Source organism: Aspergillus vadensis (genome assembly GCF_003184925.1).
Source record: "Aspergillus vadensis CBS 113365 unplaced genomic scaffold BO88scaffold_4, whole genome shotgun sequence".
Classification (NCBI taxonomy): domain Eukaryota; kingdom Fungi; phylum Ascomycota; class Eurotiomycetes; order Eurotiales; family Aspergillaceae; genus Aspergillus; species Aspergillus vadensis.
In genome coordinates, this window is record NW_020292042.1 from 680,107 (window position 1) to 696,340 (window position 16,234).

At 49.5% G+C, this 16,234-nt stretch overlaps 5 protein-coding genes and 4 non-coding genes across 9 annotated transcripts; 3 read left to right on the plus strand and 6 right to left on the minus strand.

Moving 5' to 3' along the window:
• Positions 1–1,150: 1,150 nt before the first annotated feature.
• BO88DRAFT_t55 lies at positions 1,151–1,263 on the minus strand. The gene has a single exon. It is a non-coding gene; the product is annotated as a tRNA-Leu (tRNA).
• Positions 1,264–2,186: 923 nt separating this feature from the next.
• Positions 2,187–2,299, plus strand: BO88DRAFT_t50. Its single transcript has one exon. It is a non-coding gene; the product is annotated as a tRNA-Leu (tRNA).
• Positions 2,300–2,391: 92 nt separating this feature from the next.
• On the minus strand, positions 2,392–3,882 carry BO88DRAFT_433112 (proline-specific peptidase). Its single transcript, XM_025709403.1, has 2 exons — positions 3,172–3,882; positions 2,392–3,087 (listed from the first exon to the last, which is right to left on the minus strand). The coding sequence occupies exons 1-2, from the start codon at positions 3,831–3,833 to the stop codon at positions 2,832–2,834; spliced, it is 918 nt and encodes a 305-aa protein (XP_025565962.1). The 5' UTR covers positions 3,834–3,882; the 3' UTR covers positions 2,392–2,831.
• Positions 3,883–4,515: 633 nt separating this feature from the next.
• BO88DRAFT_333308 (uncharacterized protein) lies at positions 4,516–5,840 on the plus strand (the record flags this gene model as incomplete). Its single annotated transcript, XM_025702758.1, has 5 exons — positions 4,516–4,674; positions 4,724–4,828; positions 4,876–5,094; positions 5,149–5,291; positions 5,357–5,840. The coding sequence occupies 5 exons, from the start codon at positions 4,516–4,518 to the stop codon at positions 5,838–5,840; spliced, it is 1,110 nt and encodes a 369-aa protein (XP_025565963.1).
• Positions 5,841–6,600: 760 nt separating this feature from the next.
• On the plus strand, positions 6,601–8,594 carry BO88DRAFT_485650 (GABA transporter; the record flags this gene model as incomplete). Its single annotated transcript, XM_025712363.1, has 8 exons — positions 6,601–6,720; positions 6,774–6,844; positions 6,905–6,928; positions 6,980–7,069; positions 7,131–7,213; positions 7,271–7,668; positions 7,728–8,057; positions 8,109–8,594. The coding sequence occupies 8 exons, from the start codon at positions 6,601–6,603 to the stop codon at positions 8,592–8,594; spliced, it is 1,602 nt and encodes a 533-aa protein (XP_025565964.1).
• Positions 8,595–8,616: 22 nt separating this feature from the next.
• Positions 8,617–9,879, minus strand: BO88DRAFT_402427 (glutathione S-transferase). The gene is made up of 5 exons (XM_025706102.1): positions 9,614–9,879; positions 9,371–9,524; positions 9,206–9,316; positions 8,961–9,152; positions 8,617–8,883 (listed from the first exon to the last, which is right to left on the minus strand). The coding sequence occupies exons 1-5, from the start codon at positions 9,685–9,687 to the stop codon at positions 8,797–8,799; spliced, it is 618 nt and encodes a 205-aa protein (XP_025565965.1). The 5' UTR covers positions 9,688–9,879; the 3' UTR covers positions 8,617–8,796.
• A 730-nt stretch (positions 9,880–10,609) lies between these two features.
• Positions 10,610–10,682, minus strand: BO88DRAFT_t54. Its single transcript has one exon. It is a non-coding gene; the product is annotated as a tRNA-Lys (tRNA).
• Positions 10,683–12,443: 1,761 nt separating this feature from the next.
• BO88DRAFT_t53 lies at positions 12,444–12,548 on the minus strand. The gene has a single exon. It is a non-coding gene; the product is annotated as a tRNA-Ser (tRNA).
• A 289-nt stretch (positions 12,549–12,837) lies between these two features.
• BO88DRAFT_207278 (glycoside hydrolase family 72 protein) lies at positions 12,838–14,912 on the minus strand. The gene is made up of 5 exons (XM_025701903.1): positions 14,563–14,912; positions 14,467–14,504; positions 14,384–14,409; positions 13,604–14,332; positions 12,838–13,549 (listed from the first exon to the last, which is right to left on the minus strand). The coding sequence occupies exons 1-5, from the start codon at positions 14,638–14,640 to the stop codon at positions 12,843–12,845; spliced, it is 1,578 nt and encodes a 525-aa protein (XP_025565966.1). The 5' UTR covers positions 14,641–14,912; the 3' UTR covers positions 12,838–12,842.
• Between the last annotated feature and the right edge of the window lie 1,322 nt (positions 14,913–16,234).

The following is a 16,234-nucleotide window of genomic DNA, read 5'->3' on the forward strand; positions in this document are numbered from 1 at the left end:
CTGGCGTTCATTTCTTTGCATGTGTTGAGATACCTCTTGTACATAGAGCTGCTTTTCTTGCAGGCGTTTATTTCCTTGCATGTGTCGAGATTCTGTTGTATATAGTGCTTGCTTGCTGGCTTGCCTGCTCGCCAGCTTGCTTGCTTCTTGCCTTTTCGTTGCATGTGTTGAGTCTCTGTTGTAAGTAGAGCTGCGTTGCTTGGCGTTCGGTTCTTTGCGTGGGTCGAGACTCTATTGTATCTAGAGCTGCGTTGTGGGCGTTTTGTTTTCCTATTTTCGGGTCGGGTGGGTGGGCATCCTTGTTTTCTTATTTTTTTTTTTTTTTTCTCTTGCGTTTTGCAGGCGTTCTTTTCATTTCATATAGGGTTGGGTGGGCGGGCATCTTTGTATCTTCCTACGTTTCTCTTGCATTCTCCTCGCCCCTTTTGGGGCTGGGTGGGTGGGCATCTTTGTATCTCCTATACTCTGCCGTTTTTGTCTTGCATTCTCCTCGCCTCTTCAGGGGTTGGGTGGGTGGGCATCAATGTATTTCCTTTTATTTTATTTTTTTTCCTTCTTCTTCTCACGCTACTTTGTCTCTTCTTGCGTTTCTAGGGCTCACTGGACGAGCATCTTTGTATCTCCGTTACCTTTGGGTTCCGGCTTTTTATGCTTAGCTAGTTGGGGCTGCGATCATAAAATGATACCCTGTTCCCCGCAAACCTCTATCAGCGCGCTCGTAGTCTATTGATCTAGTGAGATATGAATTGTTGCTCTTTGGAGGTCTCGGCAACATCCTTTGCAGTGGCCCCCGTAGATATTCGTTCCCGAATTAAGAGGGTGCGTAATGAATGCCACCAAAGACCACCTACATGACTGCACGGGCCTACAAGCTGTCATGTCCCGCTGGCGTGTGGGTTAAAAGAAGGTTATCGATAAGAGATACCCGTGACTTCATTGTCCACTGCCGCTGTGAACCGGGGATGCGAGAGAAAGAGCACCGTTGGTAGGGACATGAACAGCCTGATAGTTGGATATTCGGCTAATGGACATAGGAGTCATGTAGGCTTGCTGTCGAAAAGGAAGTGATGGGGGTAAAGAGGGAAGAGGACAAAAAAATGAAAAAAAAGTGAGGGAGAGAAGATATGGATGTAGAGGGAAGAAAAAGTTATGACAAGAGTGGGATTCGAACCCACGCCCCTTTCGAGACTAGGAATGTTCTGAAGAACATGAGATGATCAGGTGACCTGACCCTAGCGCCTTAGACCGCTCGGCCATCTTGCCGGTTGATGAAAATTAGTCACCAACAAGTGCTATATCAGCTAATTGTCGTATATGTGAGAAAAGCACGCTACGCGGTTGGCATTGAAGGCTGGATGGTCATGATATGCATTATTAACCTAGGTTGTTGCGTGTAGCAGCACCTATAAATGTTCTGCTTTGATATACGTGTTTTGAAATGTTATTTTATGTGCGTTTACCTTGTTGGTGCTGGTGTTGGGATCAAGTGGCTGATTGACCTTTGGCTTGGTATATATACCCATAGGAACCTACAGTACTACTAAAGGCAATAGTCCATCGATTCTACACTCCAGCATCACCCCCCCTTCAGTTGATCCGTTGAAAGCATGAATAGTAACATGATCAATACCACACAAAAAGCACGCTCAATGTACAAAGGTGAAATCCGCAGGATGTACATTGCATCAGCTACAAGCAAAGCTACGCCGTCCCTGAAGGCTCCGCCAACAATGTATAGCAAACCCACTCACCAACAGGATAGATACTGCCAGAAATGATTTCAGCAAATAGTACTACTAGTGTATACAAACGCTACAAAGGCACTGCCAGGGAGACAGAGCTATGGTAGCTCAGCAATAGATTCCCCGTGTCATGTTTACTTCCTAGCCGACGCACCGTAACAACAACACCGGAAGGTCCTACATAGAACAAAACGATCGTCGGATTTAGAAATCTACTAGAAGGGAATATGGGAACGGCATAAAAAGAAATAATACATCGGGTACAAAGTATTGCCTGGAAAAAAGCAAGCAACAGACTAGTAGACCAGTTCGCATAATACCCCACTGCATGGGCTGTGGACCTCCCCCACTGCACAGCAGAGTTGCTCGATCGCATCCTGGTTGCGAAGGTACGGTATACCCTTGGATTATGTATTGGAAAGTTGCTGCCCCATTCAACAATTGGGCAAGATGGCCGAGCGGTCTAAGGCGCTAGGGTCAGGTCACCTGATCATCTCATGTTCCTCGGAGCATTCCTAGTCTCGAAAGGGGCGTGGGTTCGAATCCCACTCTTGTCATATCTTTTTGCATTTTTGATGACTTGACCCAATACAGTCGCTTAACTGTACAATGCAAGTTAGAGGAGTCTACAACTTTGTTTAAAAGGCAGGCCAGAGGCTCCTCTTTGTTTTTGTCAATATACAACCACCACAATGTGGCGTGATCAACAGTGCTGTCCTTCCCCCTACAGAAAGTACAGCCGAGGCAGCAAGGCCGACATTGTAGAGCGGACTAGAGATCCTTTCTCACCACCGCCGAAGGATTATCCCCCAACAACTTCTTTTTACCTTGCTAATCATACACTCGTTCTTCAATTTTAGAGCATTTTAAGCCTGTCTACGAGCATTATTTCACAACAAATAGCCGGTCATACAGGCTAATGCCAAAATGAACAATGGTCATAAATCGGTTCACATTAGCACATCAACCATCTCATACTAGTCGGTTCGTTTCCTGCAATCAACTGAAACTAACGGCACGGACTTTCTCCAGGCCCCTTATAGCTCAAAACAACCGATAAGCGACACTCTCGAGGAAACAACCCCAACACTATGCGCGGCCCAAGAATTCGTCAACAACCTGCAGGTACTTCTCGCGGTCGTCGAACTGCGGGCAGTGCGAACCCTCCGACAAGGTGATCCACTTCACCTTATCAATACCCCAGAAGAGCGGTTCCACGGCACTGTCCTGCGCTTCATCATATTTACCATTGATCACCAGTGTGGGAACCTTGATCCGATGAATGCGGTCTAGTGCGCTCCAATCTTTGAGAGACCCTTCGACCCAGAATTCGGAGGGACCGAGCCTGCTGCCGTTAGCACGTGGCATTAAGAGAAACACAGTGTATAATGGTAGACGGAGAAAGAACTCGGGAAAGTGTGCAACCTACATGCTGGAAGCGACGGTAGAATCCTTCTCCGTAGTCCAGACGAGACTTTGCATAAGCTCCTCTGGCCATGGCTGTGTCCGGCAACAGAATCGGGATAAGAACTCCACCGTTGCATTTTCATATTCTTTCGAATCGAGCCGCCCTTCTGCTTCGCACTTCTGCAGCGTGTCTTGAATCTCTTGGGGTAGGGTAGCGCGGAGTCGGTTGACCGATTCAAGCCACAGTGCGACCGAGGCCGGAGAGTTTGATAGAATCAGACGGCGCAGTCCGGCCGGCTGACGAGCGGCGAAATCCATCCCCATCATCCCGCCCCAGGAATGACCCAGCAGATCAAAATGACCTGCAATACCAAGGTGCTGAAGCAGGTTTTCCAGCTCCGCGATGAACAGGTCGACCGTCCAGAACTCCTGATCGCCGCGTTTCTCCAAATAGTGGGAGGACAATCCATTTCCGATCTGATCGTATAGAATCACGGCACGATCGGAAGCCAGTGCAGCCAGGGGCAGCATGTAGTTGTGGCAAAAGCCCGGCCCGCCATGCAGGACTACTAATGGTGTGCCTGCCCTGATGTCGCCATAGACTCGGTACCACGTTTGGGCAGGCTGGGGAAGACTAGCATAATGGAACGGAGCTGTTCCCTCCTGAACAGTACTTGCCGCCATACTGGGAAGATCGACGCAAAATGGTTGTCAAGACAGTAATAGTACGGAGTAGTGATAACAAGCAAAGAAGGAGGAGGGGGTGAAGGTTCAGACAAAACAGCCTGTCTCGAGTTTGACACCACCACACCCGAGAGATTCCCCGAGGTTAGCCCATGGCCCGGCCCCTCCAGCTTGTGAGACAACCCCACTGGCACTATATCACCGTCATATTGAACTTGCGTCAATTAGATAAGGCCCCGGGCAAAGTCCGGGGTCTTTGGATGTCTATCAGTCAGCACACAGTTCTCGAAGCATGTGTGGGATAAGTCGGCGGCTCAATCAAGCCGCCGATTTCAGGGGTCTCTCCTGAACCGTGTGCCTCACTTCTTAGCAATTTGGCCCCTATATCAAAGTGCGGCACGCAAGGGAGAAAACACTGCGTGATGCAAGCCATGAGACGGCGCCGGTTGGTGGGCTGACTACTGCGGCCCTAGCGGATTTAGACGCCTCCACCCCGATCCTTCGTCGGGGTTAGGATCGCCGGGCTGAGATTGCTAATAATCCAACAAAATTCAAATAAAAAAGATCGAATGAATCCTTCAGGTCGCCTTGCTACTACGATGCGTTGTTCCCCTTTATCAGCCTGGCTGCTCTCTCTGGTCCCAGACTCAAGGGATGCAGGCCAGCAACAGATGTGGTAGTCATGGTTGCGGTCACTGACGCCAATCGGTCCCCTATAATAGGGATCCTAGCCTTGCTTTTCGCCGTAATTTCGACACTATCTGGGGCTGCACGGCTGGGGATCAAATATGCCATCACTAGGAAATTTACGGTAGATGATCACCTGATCTCTGTGTCAATGGTGAGCCTCAAAACTTTCGTTGACGTGTCAAGCCCTAATCCCAACGCAGGCCTTCAGTGTGCTACAGACAATATGCATTACCATCGCCGCGCGCAATGGCTACGGGGAGGCAGAAAGTGCTTCCTCACAAGAGCGAATTGATATAGCTCTGAAGGTACACCATCCAATTTCTCCGGATTAATTTGTCGCTGACATAGTCAGTCTGTTTATGCCGCAGAAATGCTATACGTTGCAAGCTTGACTTTCTCCAAGCTAAGCGCCCTGGCATTCATGACCTTTCTTATGCAGCGCACCCGCAAGGCTGAATGGGTACTCATTGCATTGATCAGCGCCTGGGCCGTGGCGGCGGAATTCGCCGTAGCTTTCCAATGTGATCTTCCGCAGCCATGGGAATGGAATCAGACGAGGTGTTTCAATCGAGTGAGATACCATACACATATAAAATTCGAAGAATATAGACTAACTTCAAATTAGGATGCATGGTGGATGGTTTTCGGGGCGTTCAACATCCTAAGTGAAGTCGCCCTGATTCTAGTACCTAGTATGCTCATACTCCGGATTCAAATGGCGGTTCCTAGAAAAATAGTTGCCATCGCCTGCTTTCTCACTCGATTCTTGTATGCTAGCTGGTGACAACCCGTTCGACGTTGGTGGACAGTAACTGATGCTTATATAATGACAGGGTCATCGTTGCGATCATCCTTGAGCTTGTATATCGCCATCAAAACAATTACGCCTCAGACCCCTTGCTGGCCATTTGGAAGGCCGCCGTCTGCGTCCAGCTAGTACAGTGTCTGTCAATTGTCATGGCCTGCGCTCCGCACCTAAAGCCGTTCATGGACGGATTACAGTCCACTGGGCTCCGATTATACTACCTCCCAGGCGAGACGTCTGAACGCGGAGAGTACGCTCGCGTGAGCAAAGCGAAGGCTGCTGCACACGAGCTTAGCGGGCATGTTGGGGTAGCCAACAGCACCGCTATCTCTGCAGGGAGAGAGCAGCAGGATTGGGACGATACCATGAGCCACTCCAGTCAGGATCATATCATTCGAGAGACTAGAACCTGGGCCGTAGAAGAGCAGTATAACCTGGATGCTGCGACAAACCGACCGATGGACAGTGACTCCAATGGCAGTCATGGACTACACGAATCAATTAGCCATTAGAGATCGTCTTACACGGTACTATTTACATGCATTACGACTGGACGAAGTATTCCACATCCAGATTCAAATTATTTCGGGAAGAAGCAGTGGGTTGGGCGATCTCCAGCCGTTCGCTGAGAGCACCTGGCACTTTTTTAAGGTTCCCAAGTTGTCTCAGCTTTCCCGGACTGTGGACCTTCAATTACTGTTTGCTTGTCTAAAATCTCTAGTTTCGGACCGGAGGCTGGCCCGTAATCCGACGGCACGAAGCCTAGCATCCCGGAAGTGGAAGCTTAACTCTCCCTAGTAAGGCACCGAACAGGGTGGACCCGCCACTAAAGACATGCAACCCGCCCAGGGATCCAGCAGGATTGCGCGGTGTTTGATCCTGTTAGGCCATGTTAGTGGTCCTAACAATGCTAACTATCGGGCGGCGCTCTGCAGCTTGACATTCTACCCCCCTTCGTCAAGTTTCTCCGGTTAATAAAATTGTTCCTTCTATAGTTTAGACACATTGACCGGTGTCCGTCATGGAAAAAATCCAAACCAGCCCCTGTTAACTCGGTTGCGGCCTTTCTCCGCTCCCCTTTTTTCTTTTTCTTCGTCCTGCATATGCAGCCAAGCCAATTTTACACCGGATAAGACAGGGATCAGAAGACGGGAGGGGTTAACCGAAGGAACAAGCTTTGCTTTCGGTTTCCTACACATTCTGCTCTTGCTTCTACCTCCCGCAGTTGAAGGGGTTGACTTCGGGCATTTGCACACATAAGTCAGCGCCACAATGGGGCCGCCGATTGAGTTGCGCGACCGGAATTTGGATTCCAAGGCCGCCAACAGCAGCCAGTCTCAAGTCAATGATGAGCAGGGACTGGGCCGCGTGGGCAAGAAACAGATCTTGAAGGTGTGCGATGACCTTAGAATTGTGTTTCCGCAGTGGCTTACCAGCGCTTACAGCGTCGGTTTGGTTTCTTGTCCATATTGGGTTTTAGTTGTACGGTTCTGGCATCCTGGGAGGGCATTTTGTCGTGCGTATTTCCCAGTTGAGGGAAAGATGGTGCGTTGTGTCTTTATTAACTGATGTTTAGGACATTTACCGTACCCTTTGAAGAGTATGTATGGACTCTACATGAAGACATACTTTAACCTAACAATCTCAACAGTGGAGGTCCTGCTGGAACGGTCTACAGTTTCCTGGTCGTCTGGCTGGGTACATTCTCGACGTTTCTCACGCTATCTGAACTGGTTTCGATGTAAGTCCATCGACCAGATAATTAGCCTAGCCGCCTCTAACTAATATGCTTCTATCCGAAGGGCTCCTACTTCCGGAGGACAATACCATTGGGTGTCGATGATGTCCCCGCGATGGTGCCAGAAGTACCTCAGCTTTCTCACAGGTTTGTGTATTTACCAGATTTCCTTCGCTGCTTACCATACTGATATAGCTACTTTAGGATGGCTAATTGTCATTGGCTGGCTGGGAGCCTTTGCATCAACCTGCTACCTAAGTGCTTCCCAGATTCTGGGCTTGGTGGTTCTTAACCATTCGTCCTATACCCCGGAGCCCTGGCAAACAATGCTTCTGTTCTGGGCCATTGTGGCTTTTGCTGTGTTCGTCAATGTTATTACCAGCACCTTGTTGCCCAAGTTCGAGGGTCTTGTCCTGATCTTGCACGTGTTTGGGTTCTTCGGGATCATCATCCCGTTGGTTTACCTGGGAGATCACAACTCTGCTTCTGAGGTCTTTGGGCAGTTTGCCAACGATGGTGGCTTCCAAACCCAGGGATTGGCCTTCATGGTCGGTATGATTGGTAACATGTTTGCCTTTACCGGTGTTGATGCGGCTGTCCACGTAAGTTTCTCATCACCTTCAGCCTCAAATCTCTACTTGACTGACATACAACTGGGCAGATGAGCGAAGAAATCTACGATGCAGAGCGCGTTGTTCCGCAGTCAATCCTCACGTCGGTTCTGATCAACGGAGCGCTGGGCTTTGGGATGATCCTGTCCACATTGTTTACTATGACAGACGCCACCGCCGCACTAGCCTCACCCACAGGATACCCTTACATGCAAATCTTCTGCTCTGCCACAAAATCGCTCGGAGGATGTACTGTCATGTCAGCCATCGTCCCCATCCTAGTCACCGCCACCGCTGTAGGCTCATTGGCATCTTCCTCTCGGATGGCATGGTCCTTCGCCCGAGACCGTGGTCTCCCCGGATGGCAAGTTCTCAGCAGGGTACGTCTCCCATCCCCATACTCATGGAACAGAGCACTAATCCAACCCCAGGTCAACGCCCAAGCCGTGCCCCAATGGTCCATCCTCGTCGTAACCAGCGCAGCCGTTCTGCTGGCACTAATCATTCTAGGCTCAGCAGCCGTCCTTAACGACGTCGTCTCTCTCTGCGTCAGCGCCCTCTACTCTTCCTACCTGATTTCAGCCTTCCTTCTGATGTGGCAGCGCCTCACGGGCGGTATTCGCGAACCATCGGATGCACCCACGGACACAATTGTGAACACGGCAGGTGCGCCTCTTGCCTGGGGCCCCTTCAGAATGCGTGGCATATTGGGTGTTTCAGTTAATGCCTTTACCATTGCTTACCTGGCCGTGGGCGTGTTCTTCAGTTTCTGGCCTGATGAGATGAACCCGACGGCTAGTACGATGAATTGGGCGGTGGTTGGCACGGTTGGTACGAGTTTAATTAGTACGGTGTATTATGCTATTTGGGCGAGGAAGGAGTATACGGGACCGGTGGTGGAGATTAATCGGGATTGAGATGACATGAGTTATGATAGATGGAGATATGAAAGTTGCTACAATCGGTACACAGAACGGCTCTCGAGTCCTTTTATCGGTCCCTGCTTTCATTGCCAAATTATTTACGCCGTGTCAACTTGGGAGAGTAAAACATGAAACGCAGATTACATCTGACCCTAACCCCATCGCCGAGCACTCACATTCATTTGACTCAGCACCTCTACTTCGTCTCCTGAATAAGCGCCGCAATATTCTCCCTCTTTTCAAAGGCCTCCGTAAACCTAAAAAGTGACTCGGGAAGATTTGCCTAACCAACGAATAAGAGTAAGCCCTCATTGGACATACCCTCGATAAGAAAAAAAAGCAAAGGAAGAATAAACATACCACAATAGTCCCCGTCCTCCGATCATTATCCATAATCTGATAGATAGCAAAATCGGCATACGTGACCTTATCGCCTAGAAGATACGGACCCTCCGTCTCGGCGTAGTACTTCCCCACAACATCGTAGTACTTGGCTGTAGATTCGTTCTTGTATTTCTCGGAAGGTTGCATGAAGTTGGAGACCCATTCGCTCTACATTATAGTGTAAGCACTAGTGATATAGGAGAGTATAGGGGGCTACTTACTCTCCAATCAATATAAACATCCGCCACCGCATCAACGATATACTTCTCCCAGCTAGTTTCGCCATCGTAGCGGCCAAGGTCGCGGGATAGGTAGCGGAGGGTAGGGATATGCTAGACTCATATTAGACCATCCATACGATGATAATGGACTGGGTAAATGCACACCTGCGTCAGAATCTTCCCCTTATACTCAAGCGCAGGAACCAGTCCAGTTCGAGTGATGCCCTGCTCCTGCAGCTTCTTGCTAACCTGGGGCCAGTTTTCGTCATATGGGTAGCGGACTTCGCTGAATTCGATACCGGCGTCTTTGAGGAAGAGTCTGATCTCCGTGCATAGTAGTGCTCTGAGGTTAGTGGATATTGATGGTATGAGATGCGGGGTGGGGTGTGGAGATGGATGTTGGCTGACCTGACGACTTCGCCGCGACCTAGACGGCCGATGTCGAGGTAGTGGTAGACTGTTTGGGAGGATTGGGTGGACATGTTGACTTGTTATTCGAATGAATTTGTTTTAATTGGAGTATTTAGTATTTGAAGTCTAAGTTAGAGACAGGTACTATGGTGTGGATTGAGTATGATTATGGACGATGTCGATTGAGGGGAAGGCGTGCTTACAAATGAGGGCTACCCCGCAGGGAAGGGACCTCTCGGGCATCCACTATATCGCCGGCTTACTTGCTGTTGTTGAATCCTTGGCTCGGTCAGGTTGGTCAATTAGAAGATCTTACACCTGATCCTTATCTAGTAGAGAGATATGCTAGGGTAAGAGATTGGATAGCACCGTATTGGTGAGTTTGATCCGACTACTATAGAATACGAGGTGGACTGGTTCAAATGCAAACCATACACGAGACTCTAGTATATTTCTCACCTCTTGTTTGGACTAGCGTCGGTCGACACTTGCAATGGAGAGCAAATACCCCTCTTCTATCGTTGCAGGAACACGAAGCTGATCCAGCAATTTATTATACTGACATCATTCCTTACCCATTGATGACGTTATAAGTTGAGATAGGATCCCAAAAGGAATGCTTAGTTGAATGCAATTCAAGGGTCTGAGAACTTTTGTTTCGGAGATAGTATACATTGATATCAGTGTCTATCCAATGATGAAAAATAGTTCGTCCCCTCGTCCATAACCTCCGCAACTGGTCCAGATTCTCTGGTGGGGTGATCACCATCGGGCTTACCCGCAAGGTTATCAGGAATGCGGCCCGAATAGACAATGGAAAAAGAAGAATAGCTGATCGATCCAATGGGAAGGCAACGATTTGATTGTTTCAATTGATCATTGATGGACAGTCTTCTGGTTGTCTGACACCACTAGGTGAGAGACAAGGTTTTCGTGTAGCTGGGAGGAGTTTGCTGGGACACGAGGATAAAAAATATAAAAAGGAAAAAAGAAAGCCCAACGCGGGGCTCGAACCCGCAGCCTTGAGATTAAGAGTCTCACGCTCTACCGATTGAGCTAGCCGGGCTAGTTCGGTGAAAGACGCTTCACACATATGCTTTATGAGGCTTTAGAGAGACCCTGTTCTATTCCTGCCTTATAGTACAATGCTCTCACCATCTTGTTGAAGACTCTCACCAGCCCTCAACCTCTCGGCATCTACTACTTCCCACATATCGGCGCTCTATATGATACTACTATCATTCAATGTTATACACTTGAATGCACGCGGTATACCACCAGCGGAGGCTTTGTCGTTCAGGAAACTGTGGTTCTGGGTGATCATCTTGTTGGATGAAAGTAGTACTATATATTTCGGCTATCGCCATCAACCCACCAGGACGGTAGTAATGAAGCCACTGCCCATTTGAACCTACCACTACCATCAACTTAGTAGCTACTGAAATTTATGAGCTCACGCCCATCATGTTGTGTTCTCACCAACGACTGGTACATACGTGCTACAGAGATCAGCCAGGGACCAGATGTTGATACCACCGGAGCTAGGAGCTCACACACAATACCCGCTCTTCGTTGAGTACATAGTACAGTTTGTAACTAGCGAGCATCGCAGTTCACATCATCTCTCTGCTCTATGTCCTCCATTTTCTGCCATCTACGTCAGAACTGCGAGGAGGCCTTGGGGAATTCCCAGTAGACAACAAATACTGTTGTGTTCCGCCATTCTTGTAGCACCATTCTCCCCTACCCCGTCGGCGCAATCAGTTATACTAGCTACCTCTGGTTACCCATACCCGAATCTGCTCACAGTACCTAGTAGTTAATCCGACTAACACGACCCTCCAACCTGCAACATACAGGGAAACTGCAGCACGTATCCACCACCTAATTGTTCCGCGGGGAAGGTGCAGCATGCCCGTGCATACTGACGTTCCTCGAGGTGGTCAAACAGCATAGAAGAAGCGTGCTGCAATGTCTCGCTTATTTACTGACCAATTGTTTAAGGGTACACCCTAGGTCCTCCTTCTCATGCGTCCCTCGTACCCGGCCCTGCAGAAGACGTCGACCCCCTAGCCGCCAACTGATATGCCATATTCCTCAACGCCCTCGTCCTGTCCATATGCGCCCGAGTTGTGCCGCCATGAGTGGCCGGGGAGGGGAAGATCGGGACCGTGGATCGTTACTACGCGAATACGGCTAACAAAGCTATCAGTATCTGCCTGCGGTTCCTTACGTGCAACTCTCTGCGATGGCTTTTCGGTGAAGAAGATAGAACAAGGATGGAATTGTCGGTGGGGATAGAGGATGGGAACCGAGGCGAACTCAGGATGAAGCGAGAAGGACGATCAGATAGAATAGAGAGTATGGTGTTAAGCCGAGCGATTGAAGTTTTCAACCGCAGTATGCCCCCAACCGATTGCTGAATGGTGCATACTGTCGGATGCTGTCTCACATATCTTCTTCCCCCCTTCCCTCCCTGGTCATACAATAGCCCACCCGCCACATATGATCCACCACCCAATCCCCACCGCTAGCAAATATAGAACATCTTTCCCTCAAGAAGCCCATCCAAAAAAGGTGCTACCACGGGTATATATAAACCCACGATCATACCTCCTTTCCACTCTTCTCCCTCGCAGCTCCACCTCGCCAAACTAAACGAACACCGCCAAGAAACCCCATCTGATATATTGGCCTCCACTACGCCATAAAATTATAGATTCACGCCTAAATGCTTAACCATGGTTAAAAAAAGCGAACTCCACCGTGACAGCGATGGTTTGCCTAAAGTGGGTCTAAAAAGATAAAGTTGGGAAAAAGAAATATGCGACACCTCTGGGACTCGAACCCAGGCGGGCGAACCCACAGGCTAATCAGCTAGTACGGAGATGTAGTAGCAGGCCTGCGCCTTAAACCACTCGGCCAAAGTGTCTAGTAATTATGTTTAGTGCATGGTTGTTTTGATACTCAAGGGACATTTATTATTACATGGAAATGTCTATGAGTTATTATATGCTCTTTGGGAAGAAAATATGATTATGTTCAGGTTCATTGTAATATAAAGATGAATATATACTGGATAAAAATAATATTGTCCAATTGTCAAGTACAGACTCGATCAACAAGAGCAGAACCAGAAACAGAAACAAAATAGAAGATGAAAAAAATAACACGCAGAAGCGATCTAACGACCCCACACTACAGCGGGCTCTCTAATTCAATCCATCTACAACATAATCATAGCGATTCCGCTAGCAACGGCCACGGCCACGTAAACAGCGAGCTGGAAGTAACCGACATGGACAGCCTTGGCACCACCGGACACGCTGGAGCTGGAAGTAGACGAGGCAGTCGAACCGCTCGATCCAGCAGTGGCAGTAGCTTCAGAAGTAACGAGACCCGTGCCGGCGGTACCAGCCTCGGACATGTAAGTCTTGCAAGAGCCGGTGGCGGAGGTAGCAGACTTGGTGGTAGCGGAGCCACCCCAGCTGCAAGCAGAGGCGGCGTTACCGGCGGACTTCTGCTTCTCGTAGTACTCGTTCAGGACGAAGACGAGCTGCTGCTTGCTGTTGCACATGCTGTAGGCGCCGTACTTGCCGGTGGTGCCGTTGCCGGTGATACCGGTGCAGGACATCATACCGCAAACCTCGCCCATCAGGTCACCGATGTCGTCGGAGTCGAGGGAGTCCTTGACAGTGCAGGTGGCGGCGTCGACCATGCACTCACAGAGATCAGCGTCGGGAGTCGGGGGAAGGGGAGAGGCCTTGGCCTTCCAGGAGGAGTCCTCGGTAGGGCAGCTGCGGAGGGCGGTGTTGGTGGGGGTGTAGGAGGCCTTGTTGGTGCTGCTGGGGGTGGCGCTGGCGATTTCCTTGGAGTAGTAGCTGAAGTCGGTCATGGTGCTGACACTGGTGCTGTCGATGACGGAGACCAGACCTGTAGATTGTTAAGATGAATCTTTCAAAATAGCGAAGAAAAGACAGAACATACCATAGTCGTTGGTGTCCTGGAAGTACTCGTAGACGATACCGCCAGACCAGACCTGGGACATGGTGTCGCCATAAAGGGCCGCAACTTCAGTGAAGGTACGGGGAGTCACACTGTTGCAACCGTACTCGGAGAAGAAGACAGGGACGGAGTAGTTGGCGAATTCCTCAGTGCGGGCCTTGTATCCCGATTCCGCGTAGGTTGAGTCACCGCACCAGGAGTAGATGTTGTAACCGAAGAAGTCAATACCGACAGACTCAGACTGGCAGTTGATGTAGTCGGCCAGGTCATTACGGATGGAAGAAACGTCAGCAGTGGCGTATCCCACACCAATAGAACGGTATCCCTTGTTGCTGATGTAGGTCTTCATATCACGGATGGCAGCCTTGACGTAAGGCATGGCATCGGTGGTTCCAACAGTGTTGGCGATTTCATTACCAGCAAAGAAACCGAGAGTGTTGTTGTAACCGGCCATTGCGTCGATGACGCTGGTGTAGCGGTTGTAGAGGGTGAGCTGCCAGGCAGGGTCACTGCGGTCGATGGCAACGCTGGTGTTGGAGAGATCAGCAATAACGTAGATGCCTGCATCAGCGAGAAGCTGCATGCAGTCATCGTGGTCGGCCGTAGGGTCAATGTCGTAGGTACGAATGACGTTGGTGCGCAGCTCCTTCATGTAGGGGATGTCACGCTCGCAGGTGGTCTTGGTACTCAAGGGGTCGGCAGTGGTGCTCTCTGGTATGGAGTATTAGTTTTGAACTTTATTTCAGGAGGTTGGCTACCGACTCTGATACGCCACACCGCGAAGGAAGCTGGAAACTTGTTAGGATTTGATCGAACTGTGGAAGTACCTTCGGATGAATACTTACAATTGAGTGTCATTGCTGGAGTAGAAGAACTTGGAACCCTAGATGGAATGAGCATTGAAGATGCTATAAAGAGAAGGACACAAGACAGGATCATACCTTGATTTCGATGGGGTCGACGGCGAGCGCCGAGCTGGCGAAAAGGGCTGCACCAGCAGCCAGATGGGAAAGTCTCATGGCGATATGCTTTATAAATCAAACAATTGGCGAATACAAACGAGAGTACTGGTATATAAACAAAAACCGCAAAACGAAAGAAAGTCTAATGGGCAGCAAAAGTTGAGCTTGGGTCTACCAATGCCTGACTATTAACGAGAGTGGGAGTTTGGTACAACTTCATCACCCTCCGCGACCAAGAGGGCTTTTGTAGAAATGCTGCCGCACCTGTGGAGTCCTGGATCCAACTTCCCACAGCCAAGAAAACCGTCTATGCTTTCATCCCCTTGATTCCATGAATAGGTGGTGACGCGTCAGAGGTCCGCGAATACCCCACGCAGCCATCGCCAGTATAGATAGGAGTCATTGCTGAATCCCCACCCAGTCTGGTCCGAACATATAAGTCAAGCCTTTTCGCCACGACGTAGACTCTCATTTGAGACGAGACTTCCAACTTTCTATTTCAATGTGTTGACTCCGTACCGGGGCTCCCGAGCTCTGTATTCGTGGAAGCGAAGCCTGAATGGGATAGGGCTTCTTGGTATAGGAGAACATCACGTAAGTGCATGCGTATGAGAACGGCACTAGCCGAGAACCTTAGGTGGTCAATCCAATCAATAAACGGTCGTCTAGATATTTGGCTGCCTACCGACCCACTTCGGGAGATGGGCAAGCGTCAAATCCTGCCATGGTTACTCGGTTTCGCTCCCGAAGAACAAATCCAATGCCTCGCAAGATGAAGTCTATCTTATCGTTTCTTACTTCGCCCCCATCCACGACGGATCCTTGACTAGATTCAAGCTCAATGTGGAGGAATCAGGGCACATTGTCAGTCGAAAAGAACACTATTTCTGGAGGAAGACTTGGAATTGCAAGGAGACTGAATGGGTTTGAAATGGAACGTGCACTCGGCCCGGTGGACTCAGCCATTGTTGTCGCCGCCAACCAATGCGGAAACCAGCTCCGAATCAAAGTTTCTCCCGAAGTCTGAATTAGCAGTCTTCCACGAACGTTCGATATGGCGAACTTAGCGAGTCATGCCTGCGCCTCCTACGTGGCGAATTGAGCGCTTGCCTGTGCACTTAATCGTCCTGTATTCATGCCATCTACATCATGTTTTCGTAGGTGAGGAAAGTCAATTGACTTTTTGAGACTCGCCTAATGCTCTGCCAGGATTGCAGTGGGTTATCCCAAATTCACATTCTGCAGAGCCATATCGTGGATCATGGAATAGACATCATCCGAGATCCACCAGATTTGACCCGCCGATCCTTCACTTCTTTTTCTCGGTCCGCTTCCAGATTTATATCACGTGAACTTTTATCAATTATTACTAAGCGGCTGCTGAGATGATCATTCCCGTCACGTGGATTTCACAATCAGGCACGTGATTTATACACACCCTAATCCCGTTTGGGCAAAGCATCAATCAGCTCGAAATCGAATGTCGATGGAAGTTGGCCCCCAACGAGCTGTGCCAACATGGTTTAGTATCACCCAGCTGACCGGGCTGTGAATGAGACAGGAGTTCCCAATTATACCTGTTCGCACCATTTGGCCCCATTGACTGCTGTTTTACATTGGCTGCATGAGCTCCTGTTCAAGCTCCCATAAC